Source organism: Xiphophorus maculatus, chromosome 3, assembly GCF_002775205.1.
Source record: "Xiphophorus maculatus strain JP 163 A chromosome 3, X_maculatus-5.0-male, whole genome shotgun sequence".
Classification (NCBI taxonomy): domain Eukaryota; kingdom Metazoa; phylum Chordata; class Actinopteri; order Cyprinodontiformes; family Poeciliidae; genus Xiphophorus; species Xiphophorus maculatus.
Window position 1 is genome coordinate 2,649,395 of NC_036445.1, and position 18,675 is coordinate 2,668,069.

Here is an 18,675-nt window from a genome sequence, read left to right on the forward strand (position 1 = left end):
TTTTTCACGGTGGTGTTGCAGAACAGAGATAGTTCGGATCAGATGGTAACACCAACAGGAAGCATCGCACAACAAGCTTGACCTCATAATATGATCAGTGAAAACTTTGACCTCAAAGTTTCCTACTATAGCTGATCATCTGTAATACTTAGAATGAACGTCTTTCAATATAGTTTGTTGCTGCTGCTGTAATATTTATTGTTTTCATATGTTGGGAATCTTTCACTTTCTCACAATTCAATTCAAAATCAATTTTTGATTCAAAATTATTTCTACTTCAATCTATAGTTGTGCAAAGAACCCTCACAGTGTTCTCCAGTCTCCTTTATAAGACAGAATGAAAAATGGAGACATTAAAGTGTTTTTTCAGTTTTAAATGTTAAACTTTTAGCCATGTTTAGATTACCTTTTTGCAAGTTGCATCACATGTTATTGTGTTGGTGTCGCTGGTTGTTTTGGCCAAGGCAGTTATAAGCTTTCTTTTAGTTTCTTGGTAAAGCTGCAGCACAGTTGTCTCAGTGAAAAACTCACAGGATGGTATGGCGTAATTTGGCTCTGCACATTTTCAGTGTTCAGAAAGTGATTAACCTTTGTTTTGCAAACCTATATCAAATCTGAATTGTACAGATTTGAAAATTGCTATGACATTGGAATTGACGCACCCCTGTTGTAAAGTTTGTGGTACAATTGACAATATTTACATTCAGTGTTTGGTAAGACTGAGTGTTGAGATTTATTCTTCCTCATATCCTCATTTATTCTTCCTCATATCCAAGTCTACCAGTTTCAGTTTCAACAGGTAATTTAATATTTGTTTTCCAGGTTGTTGTTTTTTTATTTATTTATTTTTTACAAAAAAATTGTATTAGGAAAGCATTACAGTAACATTGTTGAATATTGTGACAGTTATTCTTAGGTCTTCACAACTCTCTGGAAACTTTAGCATCTAAAATGAAAGTCCATGAAGCTGGCCGGGTATATTACTATACCAGTAGAGTGTGAATGCATGAAACTTAAAATACACTAACTCAACAAATATTGCATCCAAGCAATCCTTTATGATTGTTATATTGCAGCCCTTTAATAATGCAACGTATTGTGCAGCTCTAGTTCTTTTAAATTTTGTGCCTCTCAAGTCCAAAGCGAATAAAAAATCACAGCAGGACGATACCAAAGGAGGAGGTCAAATGTAACTTGAATCTGAGTTAAAAAGAAATAAAGTAGTCCATTTCTAAAGCCAATACTGAAAATATTGCTTGAATAAATTTGGATAAATCACAGTTTGAGTCCTTTAAGTGCGCTGCAGGTGTCGAACCTCTTAAATGTTTTTTATTATTATTATTATTATTATTGCAATGCACAACAGAACAATATGCGCTGCTTTCAATCATCTGCCAGAAAATGTAATGTCTCTGAGCATACACCGATTGTTTCAAGACCCCACATTGGAGATCATTGCTACCACTTTATGGTTTCAGGCAAAGTTCAGATCCCACCCGCTCACCCTTTTGCTCTGTCTGCTGCAGGGTTCGCCTTTCCAGAATGGGCCTACAAGCCAGAGTCGAGCCCCGGGTCAAGGCAGATCCAGCTGTGGCACTTCATCCTGGAGCTGCTCAGGAAAGAAGAGTATCATGATGTCATCGCGTGGCAAGGCGACTACGGGGAGTTCGTCATCAAGGACCCGGACGAGGTGGCCCGGCTGTGGGGGGCGAGGAAGTGTAAACCACAGATGAACTACGACAAGCTCAGCAGGGCGCTGAGGTAGGCAGACAGTTTGACTGACTGAGGGTGATTGTTTGTGAGAGCGAGGCTATCACCATTTCATCTGCTAATTCAGACAATCTCATAAACCTCACAAGAAACTCCATCAAGACACAAAACTGTCTTGATGGAGTTTTATCACTTTACTTGTTTTTTGTATACAAAAACTAAAGCACCTGAATTTAGATTTATCAACGTATACAAGGTTAAGGGTATGAACTATCCTGAATGTATTCACAAATGAGTAAACATGTTGGTAAGACTCTCTGTGAATGTCTGTCTTAAACCTTATTTTACGTATTATCACACCTGACAGTCCAGTAGATGTTCGATTAGGACCAAAATTGCAGCATTTGTTACATTTTCACCTGGTGTGGTTCGATTTCACACTGCAATGTGTCAAATGATCCAGACCCTCTGAAAAATCTTTTCACCCCCTCACCTGTGGTGGCACTGCACCCAGAACCACTGAAGGAAATGACACAGAAACCTCAAAAGAAGACGTGAAGTAGCGTAGAAATTTAACAGTTGTAGGATTTCTTTTGTCTTTTGGCAAAAGAAAAAAGGCAAAAAAAAATCCTACAAAAGACCATGAGCTTTTTCTCCTGCTAGCGCTAGACTCACACGCTTCGTTTGGTTGCATTTACCCAGAATGCCTTGCGGTATAGTTTGCTTCCTGCTTTTGGAGAAGTCTCTGGATCCCTTGGTGTTCACATATGCATTCTAACTGTGTCAGAGTTCACTGTAATCGAAACAAGCCCTAAGTTTGTAGGCGGAGCAGATTTAGCTTTTTTGTTCCACATCAGAGTTTAATTAGCATTCACACCTCCCCAAATAAACCGAGCATTCTAAGCAACTTTCTCCGTTTTTAATTAAACAACGGTTCATTTGACTAGAAAGTTCGGTTCTAGTGTGAGATATTTTTGTGGGGATACAGAAAAAAGTCTAAAGGAACTACTTTGGTGAACTAAATATTGTAAATTTCAGCGTGGTAAGTTTTGCTATACAAACTGATGGAGGTATCAGGGCAAAAAGTAACACATTTTTTTAGTCAGTGCTGAGGTTAATGAGCCACAACTTCAAAACTGGGTTAATGAAATCCTAAAAACTGAAAAAGATGAACTTTGGGGAAGTGATCAGGTGGACTGTGGTGAAGTGATCTCTGAATGCTGCAGAAGAAAAGCCTGTAACTGTGATGGACATGAAGACAACAGTGAGGATGCATCTCAGTCTAGATGCAAAAGAAATAACCTTATTGGTTTGATGGGATAAATTTAGCCGCTGTTTTTCTCCAATTAGAGCTACAGCAGTAACCCAATTGCCCAATAAGGTCTTTGCACCTTTTGGTTCAGGTTTTATCCATGGACACCTACTCTGCCAAGTACATTAGTGTATTACAGGGATGTCCTAAGTTTGAAGCTCACAGAGCAGCTTTTTTTAGATGTTCATAGTGCTAAAAGCTCTCAGTATGAGGAAATCCTCAGTCAAAACCTCATGGTATTTTACACAAAATGTATAAAATCTTTAACCCGTTCTGGGATTTTTAAAGAAGAAACAGTTATTTCTACTACTGCTTAAACTGAAATACTACAGTTGGAATATCTGTTTAATGTTTTTGCATTTAGACTTTGACAAAAAGAGAATAAGTATTCTCTAAATCCAGTGTTCTGGTTTCTGTATGTTCACAGTTTTGTCAGTTCATGTTCATTTGAATCCAACAGCAAGTCCATTACCCTGAGGAACTCCTCTGGTCTGATCCTGTCTCATTCACTCCTTCTTTAGTTTCCGACTCAATGTGTCTTTAAAAGACAGCCGAGATTAGGTTAAGCACTTTAAAGAAAGCCACATATGGGAGAGAAATGCACTGGATTGATGCACTGGATTGCTCCATAGCACAGCTTAAAAACGCTCGTTTACTGGTGAGATTAGGACGACGTCCGTTACAGACGGGGTCCCACGAGGACAGCCGGCATTAAAAGAGACTGCTTATGTTTGCCCACATTTAACGACACAATTATTGAGACCAGCAATCTGGATTTAGCCTCCCAGATTTAGATAGAAAGGAATACTTGTTGTCTGGCTTTGTATTTATAGCTTGTCCATCCGTTTGGAGCTGGAGTAGATTTGGAGCTTAGGCCTCGGTAAGTGCTTATATATAGTGGGTCTTAGTGCTGTCTGATGGACCAGACTTGGAGACTGATTGCCAGCTAGTCCTTCCTGCAATCTCGTCCTCAGGTTCCCCTGGTTTGTCCCTGTTGGACACCATGTATGACGTGGTGTCACTTCAGAATTAGAGCAAGAAGATCAGCGAATAAGATCCTGCACCCTCGACCAACATGAGGGCAGTGTTCGTCAGGGTACTGGGAAATTGTAATTAATTACTCATTTCTGATTACTTTCCCAAGAAAATAATCCAGTTAGTTTGCTGATTAATAATCTTCAATAGTAATTAGTTGCTTTAATAATCATTGCGCAACACTGCACTGCCTGAATACGCTATAAAGCAGCAAATTAGAGTTACAACAGTAACCCAATTGCCCATATCATGCATATTCCATGATAGAAAAAAATAGTCAAATAAAGTAGAACATCCGGGAATATTTAAACATTTTCTTTTCAATTTCTCTTCAAATTGCACTATATCTTTTAAGAAAATTCCATTGAACTGTATTTATTCCTATTTCGACACGTAAAATACTTTTACTTTTTGTATTCGAATAGATGTAAAATACACAGATAAAATTATTTACGTCTAACTCCTCACCGAGCTCCAAATTACTCATGTTGTCATCTTTTAACAGATGAAGTGCAGAGAGGAGCAATAATAAGTTTTAAAAATCTATTATCTCCTATTTAGCAGGAGAGGGACAGTCGGAGGTTTGCCCAGTGGAGTTAGATCCGGTATCCACAGCGGTCATGTCAGAGGGGGGATCCGGAGGTTTCTGCGACTTTCTAGGTCCTTTCTCAGAGTTGAAGTGGAGGTTTTCACTGGAGATACGTTTTCTTCCCACTCATGAAATGTTTTTGTCACCGAGTTAAATTAATGTCAGTTTTAAACGCTGCCCCGAGATTCTCACAAACAAAATTCTTGTTTTTTGCAATTGTAATCCCTTACTTTATTCGATACTTTAAAAAAAAAAAATCGGATTACAGTAACGCGTTACTGACTATCACTGCATGAGAGTTAACCTGATTTGAAACCAGCGCTGCCCTCGCATCAAGAATCTGCAGAAATGAATCCTCTCAAGACACCAAGATGACTAAAGATTGATTAACTTATAAGAGGAGCACAGAATCACACATGCACCGTAACCATCCCCATATGGAGCGAAGTGCTGGAGAGCAGGCCTCCCTGTGCCCCTCATATGGAGAAAACCTGCAGTCTGCTAATAATGGAGCCCACAGTCAGCATGTGGCAGCGAGCCGACACACTTGAAAAGGCCTGCTTGTTTTGAAGTGTTCCTTTTATCACTCAGCTTTTGTAATTATTATTTTTACCCCGGTGTTCCTATTCTTTTCTGCCTGCCGCGCACATGGTGGAAATTCCCTTAATCAGGACGCCTTCATTGTGTGTGGACATGTGTGTATGTGCCGGCTTTCCGCTGAGGGGACACGGCCTCGGCCCATGCGTCATCCTGGCCTCCTGCTCCCATGGCTGCTGTGAAATTCCCGCTCATGTTGAGAGGATTACACTCAAACTGTGCGAGTGTGTGTTTGCGTACAGGAACGTGCTTGTGGAAGCGGCGGATGTTAAGAAGTTAAATGTCGTTTTACAGCTTTTATTTATGAATTAAAGTGGTTACAGAGGTATTCTGTCATATCCCCCCAAATTTTTCATATTTTTTCACCTGACAGCCGCAAACCCCAGTGGATTTAATTGGGATTTTATGTGGTAGATCCAAACAAAGTATTTGCATTTACAAATAAAAAATCTTCCGTTTCCATGTCAAGTATTTCTCCCACCTGAGCAGTTGAAAGCTGCAGCTCCTCTAAGGTTACAGTGAAACTCTTGGTTGTTTCTCAAACTATTGTCGTCCTTGTCTGGTTTGTCGGTTCAGGTTTGTCGGCTCTGTCTTGGTAGTTCTTTCCATTTTCAGATGATGGATTTGAACGGAGCTCTGCAAGTTGTTCAACACTTGGGAATTTGTTTTATGACCCAGTCGTGTTTCAGATTTCTCCTCGACTTTCTCCCTGACCTCCCTTCTCTGTTCCCTGGTTTTCATGATGCTGTTTGTTCACTTATGTTCTCTAATAAACCTCTAACGCCTTTATATCGCTGGATAAAGATCTCAGTTTATAGCTGGATTTACTGGGAATAAATTATATAGTCATGGGCTCTCTTTTTTTTGTAGCAAACGAGGCAAACTGCATGCAACACTTCCAAATTTAAACAATGTGTTTTCTTATTGTTGCATTTTACATCCTGCGTGCAGTACATTAAACACTCCCAGGTCAAATTGCAGGAATTTTAAGAAGGTTTAAGTATACACTCCTAAAATACATTTAATTTTGTTTTTACAGGACAAAATGTGGAAAAGTTTAGTGACACCGCTGTCCTATACTGATGCAGAAAGTCAGATTTATTAATATTATGCTTCCTTGACAGGCTAGGATAGGTCTATGGACTCTACAAAACACGTTCATTAATTTTTTTCCACAAAATAATTCTTAAATAATGAGTTTTTAGTCTGGTCAGTTCTGTCTATTTTCAGCTTCTTATAGAATGAGCTGTTTTAGGGCATTGTCACTTTAAATCCAAATAAGCTGCTGCTGGCCACATCGGCCAACATTTACATTCACACGTGAAAATAGCTGCAAACAGATGCTCAAACATACAACCATGTTTGAAAAGCAGAAGTGAAGCCACCTGCACAACCAACAAGAATTACGCAAATGGTTTCTTAATTCAACATAAAAATACTAGTCTTTTCCAGCAGCCGTTGTACAACACATACAGCGGAAAAACTAGGTGACCAAATGTGCTGGAGCTTAGCTCAGGTTGCTAGGTAACGCTCATCAAATGTGACTTAACAATCAAGATCTTTATGAAGCGGCTTGTTTTCCAGACACCAAAAAACATTAACTTGTTGCCTAGAACCGTCCGGGTGTTTTTTCTTTAAGTGCCTGGACTATTTTCAGAAGTAGTTGAGATCCAATTGGAAGCATAAAAACGTGGAAAATTTGAATTTCACATAATAGGTCCCCTTTAAAGCAGTCATGAGGTTCTTTTTTTTTTTTAGCTCCAGAGCCACATAAAAACATCTCCAGTCTTCTTCACTTCCATCCTTTAAGATTTCTGAAAGTTTAAATCCAATGCTGTTAAGTTTTATCTGTGGTTACTTGAAGGAAATGAGAAATAAAAAAAGCCTAAACCTGCTTGTTTCACTGCTCACTTTTTGCACCACTTTGTGCTCTCATGAAACAGAACAACTGCAATGAGCCAAGCAGGGTGGAGGCAAATGAAGCCTGTTACCAATCAGGCATCGCAGTGCTGCCCTAATGAGTGTAATCACGCTAAGAGGTCCCAGCTCCTTTAGACCCCCAGACCTCCATGTCGGGCCAGTCATCAGCCACCGTTTGCTCGGTGGTCAGAGGTCATGGCGACTGCCACACACAGCTGGTAAAGATTACCAACACAGCTCATGCCCTCATTCGTGTACACAAACGCACCATTGTACAGACTGTTGCCCAAGCAGGCTTTCCTTACACACAATCGGTTCTTTCCCAGCATTTATTTAATTGATGGGCCACCACTTGAGAATTTCACGATGTGTTACACGAATGCTTTTTTAAACTGCACATTTAGTTCTAACCCGAGTGACCACATTTACAAAATCTGTTGCAGGAAATGCAGCTGCATCTGCACCCTGTTATCCGCCACGCTGGCAGGGTCTGTTTATGGGTCACAGGTTGTCTGTTTACAGCCGTGCATTCAGTAGAAGCACCTAGCGCCAGGGAGAAACTGCAGGGACAGAGCCACTGCATGCATTGTTTAACCATTGTCTCTATCTGCAGCATGTATGTATTCAACTTACATGAGTTCTGTGTGTTTGTCTTTGTCCTCAGTTGAATGGGGTCTCTGTTTTCTGCTCTGCTCTACTACATCTCTGCGCCCACAGAGCGTGTGACCAGGCCAATCAGAGCCTGACCAGACCCTTTTCTTCAAAATAAACACATTCACATCGATGTAAATGCATCAAAAGTATTTATATCATTGCACGCATTCGTACAGAGCATGCAACATCTTCACAAGTCACACCCCCAGCCCACATGCTCGCACAAACACATTTAATTTCCTTTTCCACTCTGTAAACACCGTTACACGAAGGGCTTTGACGTGTGCGACTTGTTCACACAAACACACACCTGAGTATGAGCAGCTGGTGTGTGTGCATATGTGTTGAGGTAGATCTGGCTGGGATGCGAGTGTTTGTAACAGCCGACGCTGACGAAAGAGGCAGAAAATAAACACAGGACGCATGGGGAGTATTGTAATCCTAACTTCCTGTCACAGTCAGCCCCTATTTACGGCCCAACAATGGGCAAGGCACAGCCTGTTCACGCGCACGCAGAGCGGGGCTGCCACTGTTCGCTTTTAAAGGGGGACATTGGTGTGTTTGGGTGTGTGGAGTGATACTGAAAGAGAGCTCATCAGGACAACAAATTACAAGATGTTAAACACAGTTCATCTATAAAAGGCTTTTTTTTTTTTTACTTGACAGACTTTGATGTTCAAGAACATTTTGAGCTCTAACTTTGTCTTTCATCTGCTGGCATTGTGGGTTTTTTAGCACCTAGGGTTATGCTGCTCTCCTGCCATCCTGTTGACAATTACCCTGCACTGATCTTGCCTCTTTTTGTAAATGCTATAAGTATAGTTTTAATCTGCATTGGGGAGTTATTCTAATTGTCAGGGCACTGGTGATAATCAATGGTAAATACTGAAATATCAGTTGTCATACAGTATATGCCTGTTTTCTTCTTTCCTCTCTTTCTTATCTTTGCTTCCATCACTCTGTGAGCATTTTGGGCAACATCATTAGTGTCCAGTGTGAACGTCTGTTGCTGTATGACTCTGTTCAACTGGCTGCATATTATTACATTAGGATGAAAAATACAGGTTCATAACACTTTTAATATATCGGATAACAATTCGGTCAGTCCTTCGTGGTGTGAATATAGCACACAATGATACTACAATATAATGTTCAGCCCTACTATAAACCAAAGTACATGATTTTCTCTTCCCAAAAACCATTAGTTACACCAAATATTTCTTATTTTAGATCTTTAAAGTTTAAGTTTTTTTTAAACTTTAAAGTTGCTGGTCAGATTGTTCCGGAGAATCAACCAAACTCAGTTTAGTGTGACCTTTATCTTTCATGATTGTGATTTTTGTAGTTGTTTTGCAGTTTGGTTGTAAATCTTTTTGTGATTCATATCACAACAAACTTCCATCCATCCATCTGTACATGACTGTGGTGACATCACAGAAGGCATAAAGCAGCTCAGAGTATGCATTGCATTTTTCTTGAAAAATCATTTTTAGTGCTGCCTACCACAGCCGTGGTTAACCCAATTATGTAGCTGGAAACTTAAACAGCAGACTTTGTTACGCTGACAGGTCTTATTTTAGACGCACTCACTGAGACACAGCATAATAACAACAACAAATATCTGAAAATACTGTCAGTGATGTTTGTAAAGCCTAACTTTAGTTTCCCTCTTAGTTATTACACCCATAACTTTTGAGCTCAAAAGTTGTTCTTATATGCATAGTTGTGTATTTTTCTGTCAGGAAATGGAGAGAGTCTGTTTTTGTTTATAAATATAATTAATGTGCAGTTTGAAGTGTTGATGTCCTTGCATTGCACTGCTGCTTATCTCTGCTTTGATCATCAGATCATTGCAGCCTTACGCCTACAGTCAATCACACGCTCCTTTGTTTCCTTGGATCTTGTCAGGGCCATCGTTTCAGTTCAGCACAGAGCGGAATAAAGATGCAAAAGATAAATCTGAGGGGTCACTGATGTGTGTTTCTGAATGATATGGAGCAGTGTGTGTTAGAGGTGCAAGTGTCTGTGTATGCATACAGCGCAAGTTTGGTGGGCAGCTAAACACAGGCACTCAAAGAATCCCTTTCTTCTCTTTTGAAGTGAGTTCAAATGCTCTTCAAAGACCGTCTGCCCGTATGACGGCGCAGGAGTCGGTGGGTGGGGATGGATCGCCACGTGCTCCAGACTCACCACCAGTTGCTGCTAAGTTGTTGGCAGTTTCCAACTTTGGATCTCGGTATTTTCTTGCTTCACAGATCCATTCATCTTTAGTGTACAAGGTTCCACCTTCGATTCAAGTTCATTTTCCTTTATTTATGGAACAACAAAGTGTTTTAGCCCTAATTTGAATATATATCCATTATAAAAACGGGTTTTATTTGTTTTTGTTCTAAATGTCCCAGATTCAGGTTTTTGTATCAGGAAATAGTAGAAATATGACAGACTTTATATTAGATTGCTCACTAGTTAAAGAAGTGATACTATTTGATTGTATTAGCTCTGATTTATAATTTTAGATGCAATAAGTCAGATTTTTAGAGTTATTCTGGATCTCAATCATTAACAGTCGTCTTTGGGAATATTTACATCTATATAATAATGTGGGTGTTGAATTTAAATTGTAGTTAAGGGCACCCAGTTTGGGAGGTTTACATTGTTTCAAACAAATATTTTATTCTATTTATTTATACTCTTTTCAGTGAACCAGTTTGGCTACAAAGCTGGAAAACTGAATGTTGTAGGGCCCACGATCCAATTCGATTATGATTCTCTTTGGGTCACAATTCAGTTCGATTTAGATTCAGTTTTGATTTAAATATTTCAATATTGATTTCCTAATAAGTAACATAGAAGTAATTTATGAATTGTCTATTAATAATTTTATGTGTTATTTTTTATTTTCTCTGTTTACTATTTACAGCGTATATATTAACATTTTTTAGCAGGAAAATAGCAAAATTGCACTTGTGCTCAATTTGGAGTACAAAAGTTAAAACATGACAATAGTGTGTTAAAACTGAAGTAAAATATATCTAAATGTAAATAATTCTCCTTGTGGAAACTGAGATAATTCACATTTTTTAATATTTTTTAACTGTATTGGAACAATATTCTGACTCTCACTCCTCACCAGTAGGTGGCAGTAATGCAACTACCAATAAACTTGAGAAGATGATCAGAGGGTCTTCTACAAAGACCCTATGATGGTTGCAAAGCGTTGATGAATTAATATTTTTACCCACCCTTGAATCTGGAGTATTCCAACTGAGAATATGTTCCTGTAACTTTTCTGACTTTCTGTCCAGTCTGGATTGGTACCGGACCCTCAGATGGTCAGCAGCGCAGCTTGTTGACTTTTCAGTAATCAACTAATTTGGCCACACTCTTGTTCTGATTTTAATTCTTTCTGATTTCCTGCCTGCTTCTCTGTCTCCTTCCCTCCCTTTGCTCCCGATCACCTCACACTCCCTCCTCTCCAGACCCTTGTGAGTGTCTCCCCTAGAGCAGAAATTACATGCTGCTTTGTGCCTGGCGTAAACAATGTTTTCAACAGTGCAGGCCTGTCCTGTCTCTCGCTGTCCCTCACTCACTCACCCATCGCCTCGAGGGGGATCAGTGGAGATAGTTGGAGGAGAAAGTGGAAGACAGGGGGTATGAGTGTGGGAGAAATGAAGAAGAGAGGGGAGGGTGAAGAGGACAAGTGAAAAAGAGCAACAGCTTGTTCCCAGAGCAAGAAAAATGGTAGAAAAAGTCTGGTAATAGGTATAATAAGAGGGGGAAAGAAGGCAACAGGAAAAACAGACACACACCGGCATGTAGTTAACTACCACCGAGTTTAAATGATCGTCAGCAGGCTTTGATTAACCAAACAATAACTACATACCTTCAAGAAACCCTTATCTTTACCAGGCCTCATTTTCTAACTCATGCTAGAAAACACATGCTGAAAGAAAAGTAAAGTGTGTTTGTGTAAAAATTAGGAGGCATGCAGCATCCTGGCTTGTTCTCTACCTGTTTCTGTGTTTCTCCTGCTGCCCTTAGACGGTGTGTGGCTGCCAGGGTTCTGGAGGTTACATAAAAGTGGATGTGGATCTGGATAAGAAAGGAGAGAGATGTTACATAAAGAGCTGTAGCTGGACAAAGGTTAATAAAAATGGAGCCTTGTAGTGTAGGGAGGAACCATGGGGGAGAGAGAAAGCTCAGGGGGAGAAATGGAGAGAATGGCCATTACATAAACAGATAAAGATGGCTTGAATTATTGGTGGATTTGCTTTGCTGTTACATAAAATGAAAATCTAGCAAAATGATAACAAAATGTCCCGTCTGGTGTGTGGCACCACACTGACACCATTTGAACCCTCTTTTACATAAATAAAACCAACAAAAAAATATGGAAATCTCATAGCATGTTATTTTGAATTAAGGATACCACAGCTTTATGGCAATAACACAACAATTTGTAATACTTTTATTTAACACTGAAAATAAGCTGGTATAATAAATAAGCTATAATTAAAGATGCAAATTCCTGGCTTTGCTTTTGACAAACTTTGACCTGCTAATATCATTCATTGTTGGTGCATTTATGATTTCTCTTTATGAAATCATAACTGGCGAAGAGATGAACAGGTTTTTCCAGTTAGTTTGTTGGGGGGGGGGGGTTTGACACAGTTTAGTGTCAAAGCAAACCAAACCAAATGAAAATGTAACAAGTGTTGCAATTTTGGCCCCTAATCAAACGACCGAACTGTCAGGTGTTAAGCACCCCGACCACCTGTAAAATCTACTTTCAGCCTGTCCTGTCCTAATAATCCACTCTGGACAGCCTACCTATTGGCTGGGATGGTGATGCTGCTCACAGCAGCCTCTGATCTTTTTAATCATTTGCTTTTCCTTACACACAGCATCACTGTGCTGCTCCACAGCTCATCTGTCTGTTTTCTCTCATCTCGTTTACCCTCCCCTCTCCTCCTCCATCCTCCTTTTTCTGGGTCTGCTTTGTGCAAATGTCATACAACACTCTGTAATATCTGTCGTGCCGGTGGTGAGGGGTGCATGAAAGACTCGTGCCTTATTAAAGTGTGGGCTAGTGCGTGCAGGCACATCTGTCGCAGCCTCCATGATTTCGATGAAATGATTGATGCAACACGACGCCCGAGTCTTGAATTAAATAGTGCGATGTGTTTCGCTTTTGCTCTTTTCTAGATACTACTACAACAAGAGGATCCTTCATAAGACCAAAGGCAAGAGGTTCACATATAAGTTCAACTTCAACAAACTGGTTTTGGTCAACTACCCGTTTTTCGATGTGGGTTCCACTGGTAAGCCTGGATCAAATATTTTGTTGTATTTATCTAATTAAATTAGGACTAAGTATATTAATGAACATGTCAGCATTAAGCTTCAATGTAAAAATGCTCAAGTTAGCACAACAGCTTGTTTTCATCCGTTATCCTAAGGCAGGTAAGAACAAGAAGCATCTCCTTAAACAAAGAGCAGAAAAAAAATGCAAACATCGACATTTCAGCTACAAGGCAAATCAAACTGCTTTACATCATAAAAACACAAAAATAAAAGTAATTAAACACCATACAGTTGCCACATGAGAAAACAGTAACAAACATTACATTTGGTTAAGTCCCAGTTATTTGGTCAATGGAAATGCAGCTTTTGTTATATGGGATTGTTTCAGGGCATTTCGTTTAATTTCTTTTTTCATTGGTGTTCCCAGGAAGCAGTGTACCTCAGAGTGCACCGCCTGTCCCCACCGGAGCAGGAACCCATTTCCGTTTCCCTCCTTCCACGCCTTCTGAGGTTCTCTCCCCCAACGAGGATCTGCGCAGCCCCGGGGGCATGTTCAGCACCGTGGCGCGACGGATGGCCCGCGGCTCCGTCAGCGACTGCAGCGACGGTACTTCGGTCAACTCAGAGATCGAGGAGGGAAACGGTGGTGCAGGAGAAGAGAGGGGTGAGAGGAGTGTGAGCGGAGGAGGAGGGGGCCCCGGCGGCGGCGGGAACTACCGAAGCATCATCCATCCCCGTCTGTCTCATGAGGCTCTCTTCCGTATGTACGGAGGGCCAGGTAACCCTGCAGGCCACCCCGGGCCGCGTGGTCCTGCGGGGCACCGGATCCACCAGGAGCCACTGTCTCCCTTCCCCGTGTCCCCACTGCCTGGACCCCCAGGGGCGAGCCTCTTGGCCCCTCCTCTGTCTCCAGCGCTGTCCATGACCCCAACGTCCCACTTGCCCTACACCCCGTCCCCCACGCTGTCTCCCATGCTGGGTTCCCACTTCTCCTTCAACCCAGAGGACATGAAGCGCTACCTGCAGGCCCACACCCAGTCCGTTTACAACTACGGCCTCAGCCCCCGGGCGTTCCTCCAGTACCCCAACATTGTGATCCCTCAGCCCCACCGGCCCGCCGCCGACAAGCCCGGCATGGCCTCTGAGAGGGCAGAGCGAGGCGGGGGAGGGGAGAGGGCCGGAGAGCGACACCATCACCCGTCTCTGGCTCACTCCGCCCACCACCACCCACAGCTTCCTCACTCTGCCCACTCACACCCCCATTCCCACCCCATGCATCACCCTCTCCACCTGGGGGAGGAGCCACCTCACATGTCTCCCTTCAAGTTCAAGCTGCAGCCGCCACCTCTGGGGAGGAAGCAGAGGGACGGACAGAGCCAGGGCAAACCGAGGCAGAGCTCCCTGTCCTCTGGCTCCGGGTCCGGGTCCATGTCCTCCACCTCTGGACTGGGGTCCTCGCTGTCCTTCGGCAGCGACCTGAGCTCGGCAAGCGGGTCAGGGGTCATTTCTGCCTCCTCCTCAACGCAGTCCTTGAACAGTGCTGGACTCCCAAAGATAAAGGTGCGTAAACTTTCTCTTTAATCAAAGATTAATTCTTTGGTCATTTTATTGTACCTGGCAAAAGTTTTCACAGTTTCTCACATTTCAACCACAAACTTCATTGTGTTTCATTGGATTTTACAAGCATGAGATGGACCAATAGAAAGTAGTGTGTTATTCAGGATTCATACAGGTGCCAGCCCTAACTCCAACCCTAGTTATGGGTTAAATTTTCAAGAGATATGAATACTTTCAAGGTGTAGACTAACAAGAAAGTGAGGTTAGTTGTAAAATAAATAAAACCGCTGGATCATAATTCTGTTTCTGTCTTAATTTATGTTGTAATTTATCGTTCCTAAGGTGGAGCCCATCTCTGATATAGAGTCAGAGGAAGAGGTGGAGGTGACGGACATCAGCGATGAAGACCCAGACGAAAGAGATAATGAGTTTGAGCTCTTCTCCGCTCGACACTCCAGAATTTCCAACCACCACAACCACCACCTGTCCAATGGCACGGCGGCCGCCCATCATCCGTCGCAGGACGAAGACCTGGACGAGGACGTCTTCAAAGCCCCCGCTCCTCCTCCTCCGGGTCTGATGCCGTTCTTCACCTCGCAGCATGCCCACCGCGGCCTGACTACCCTTAAGAGTGAACCGGTGGAGCCGGGCGAGAGCCACGCCGCCCAGTCGCAGACGCCCTCGACCGGAGCCGCGCAGGGGAAGTGCATCCCTCTGAAGCTGCGGTTCAAGAGGCGCTGGAGCGAGGACCAGCGCATGGAGGCGTCGCAGGAAGAGTCGGACGACAAGAAGGTCCGACCGGAGGAGGGCAGGAATAAAGGGAGGCAAACTAACGGATGTGTAGAGATGGAGGAGGACGGGGAAGACGGAGACAGTCCCCCTCCGCTAGCTTATGAGGGGTCTTTATCAGCGCCTCTGGCTTCACATCGGAGGGTCAGCGCCGAGCTGCACCGCGCCACGGCCCAGCTGTCCCTGGAGAACAAAGACTGCTGAGGAGCGCAGCCCCAACACTACTGCTCCAGCAGTACAGGAGTTTGTAAATGTAATCCCACTCCCACACTGACAAACTAGACGACCCGAGAGCAGAGCCTGACACACACGCTCATAAAACTGACACAGTCAGACTCCTGTTGAGTCAGAGCCGCCATCAATCCTGGAAGAACCAGCTGTTTTTTTATCTAGTTTCTAGTGCAAATGTCTTAGTATGCTTGAAATAAGACAAAATTAATGTACAAGTAACTGTTCAGCACAATGTAGGAGCTTGTTTAGAGTCAAATTTTCAAGTCCGGCCACATATTTTCAGTTGAACTTATGTCTAGACTTTGACTAGACCATTTTAATATGTGAATATTTTTTAATCTAAACCAGTGGTGCCCAAACTTTTTGCGGAAACTGCCAAATTTAAACTACTGGCAGGACACAGTTCCTGAAATTCAAAATGCAAAAATGAATTTATTGTGATTTTACTTTGTTTTTAACATTCTACCTGCTCGACAATGCAACATTTTTATGAAATCTATGTACATAAAAACTCAAAACATAAAAAAAGGGGCAAAAATTTGTTGTGATTTTTCTTAGTTGCTCGACGGTTAACAAAATTTTAATGAAATCCATAAAATATCATTTTATAGAGTATTTAGACTTTCCACATTGTTACCTTAGTAGATGATAAACAGACAATTTCTACATTTTTGGGATCTAACTCTAATTAAGACAGTAAATATTTTAATATTTATGAAAAAGTCCTAGTTAGTGAATAATCAATTTGTACTACTTATTTCACTTATGACCTGCACTTTTTCATCAATATTAACAAATTATTGACTTAAAACAAGCTCCTTCGTCTTGCTGAGTAAGTTATTTTTGTCTCATTTGTACTCGGATATTTTCTTTAGAAACTAGACTAAAAATACTTGGTAAGATTTTGGTGTTTTTGCAGTGCACCAGGCCAGTGAAGCTCCCATCTTCTCATCATCAGCAGCCACACAACTCTTTCCTCAGGAGAAACGACCCCTCACAGCCCTGCAGCTCGCCCTACAGGCCGACGGGACTTCTAAGTGCCTGCATCAAACCCCGAGAGCCCTGGAGAGACATGCTGGGTGGGACAGAGGAGGGCAGCTGGGAGGAAAGATCATGTGGGACAGGAAGGAAAGTGTGGTGAGTGGGGCTGTTGGGTGTTTGTCTGGCCCTCTCCACTCAGGGAAGCCTTTTGCTGTATCTTTATTGGATCCACACAGACGCATCGAACGGGACTCAAGGGACTTTATCGAGCCCAAACCAAGCAGAGACGTCAGCGTTTCCCTCAACATTTGACTTTGACACCACCACCCCTCTGATTTCCTCCTGTTCTGTCTCGTTTCACTTCAAAACCACAAAATATAACCAAGTTTTTTTGCTCTATTTCGTGATGAAAATATCTCAAGACACTTGAAATAAGACAAAACTAACTGAAGAGTAACTTTTCAGCAAGATATAGGAACTGGTTTTGAGTAAAGAATTCATTACTATTGATGAAACAGTAGTAGATTATTTCACTTTAATCTGCCAGTAGAACTAGTACTTTTTCATCAATATTAATTAATAATTTACGTAAAATAGGCTGCTATATCTTGCTCAAAAGTTACTTCTGAGTTAGTTTTGTCTTATTCCAAATGTACTAAGATATTTGCGCTCGTACTTGGAGCAAAAATACTTGGTGAGATGTGTTTTTGCAGTGTTCTCTCGTGGACCACGTGTGGAAACATTACGACTCTCTTCTCGCAGAAACAATATGAACCCCAGGTTGATGTGGGGGAGCGTAAAAAAAACGAAGGAAGAGCGTGCTTCTCCACCTGAAGTAGTTTCAGCTGCAGCTCGAGCTCGTCTAACAATCGTAGTGTTAAACTAAACCAGCAACGACACACAGACACACATGCCCAGCACTGCCGTCACAGCTCCCTCTCCCTGCAAACACACACTGCCGCTGATCGCCTTCTTTTTAAAGCTTGTAAAGTAGTTCAAACTGAGCTCTAAAACCACACACAGAATATATCTTTATAAATGTTCAGACGGAGATGATTACAGAAGAGTTTAAGAGAAGCACAGCATTTTAATGATGGATTTTTTTTTTTATGGTAAGTGGATCATTTTCAGATGGTATTGTTATGGGGGCAGCAGAACAAGGAGCAGTGGGGGATTTCTTGTATATTTGTTGCATATGTAAACAAAGAGCTCAGGCCTGTCCACCAGAGGAAGGAAGAGAAAACCAGCAGACTGCTAATGATTCAGACAGTTTGCTTGGCTCTGCTGTTCACTCGGTTTTGCAGTAGCCTGCCCTTTCACCGTGCAGTTCTCTGGTTTTTTTTGTTTGTTTTTTTTTGTTTCCCTGTCTGCAGTCTCGCTCTGCTCAGCAGGGTTCTCCCTGGTCGGAGCTGTCCTGGCTGCAGGCCACCTCTCCAGGCTTCCTGTGCTTGTCAGAGCCGGCTAAGCGAGGCGCTAATCCTGCACTGTTCTCCTACTCCAGTTAGTATTAACGCTTCAAAGTTCAGCACACTTGAGAGAAAAGGGTTAATTATTATACCGAGATGCCCCTCTCTCTAAAATCTATGCACTTTTACACACACACACACACACACACAGCCCAGCACGCGCCCACACACACCCAGACAGACACGAGTGTTTTTGACGGGCTCTAAATTCCTGATGTCACCTGGTTGTTACCTCTGTTCCTTGAAAACCGTTTTGAAACTTTTTGTCAGTGAATCAACAAGCTTCGTCGTATTTTATGTGATAAACCAACACAAGTTACTGCATTGATGTAAAGCAGAGGAAAAGATGAATTGGTTTCATTTTTACTTTTTTAAATCTGAAAAGTGTGGTTGGCCTCTCTTTAGCTACCATGTCTTCACCAGCTTTGTACATCTACATCTTTTAGCTTGTTTTTCTTTGCAAACAAGCTCAAGCTCAGTCAGATCGGACTGAAAATCTCTGTGAACATGAATTTTCAAGTCCTGCCACA

At 42.0% G+C, this 18,675-nt stretch overlaps 1 protein-coding gene across 1 annotated transcript in view; it reads left to right on the forward strand.

Moving 5' to 3' along the window:
* The window catches only part of LOC102232091 (ETS domain-containing transcription factor ERF), a 59,327-nt gene extending 43,144 nt beyond the window's left edge, over nt 1-16,183 (forward strand). The window contains 6 exon segments of the mRNA XM_023330993.1: nt 1,527-1,761; nt 13,023-13,138; nt 13,549-14,249; nt 14,366-14,430; nt 14,432-14,681; nt 15,021-16,183. Coding sequence (XP_023186761.1) covers nt 1,527-1,761; nt 13,023-13,138; nt 13,549-14,249; nt 14,366-14,430; nt 14,432-14,681; nt 15,021-15,671 — 2,018 coding nt within the window. The 3' untranslated portion in view covers nt 15,672-16,183.
* Nucleotides 16,184-18,675: the final 2,492 nt, after the last annotated feature.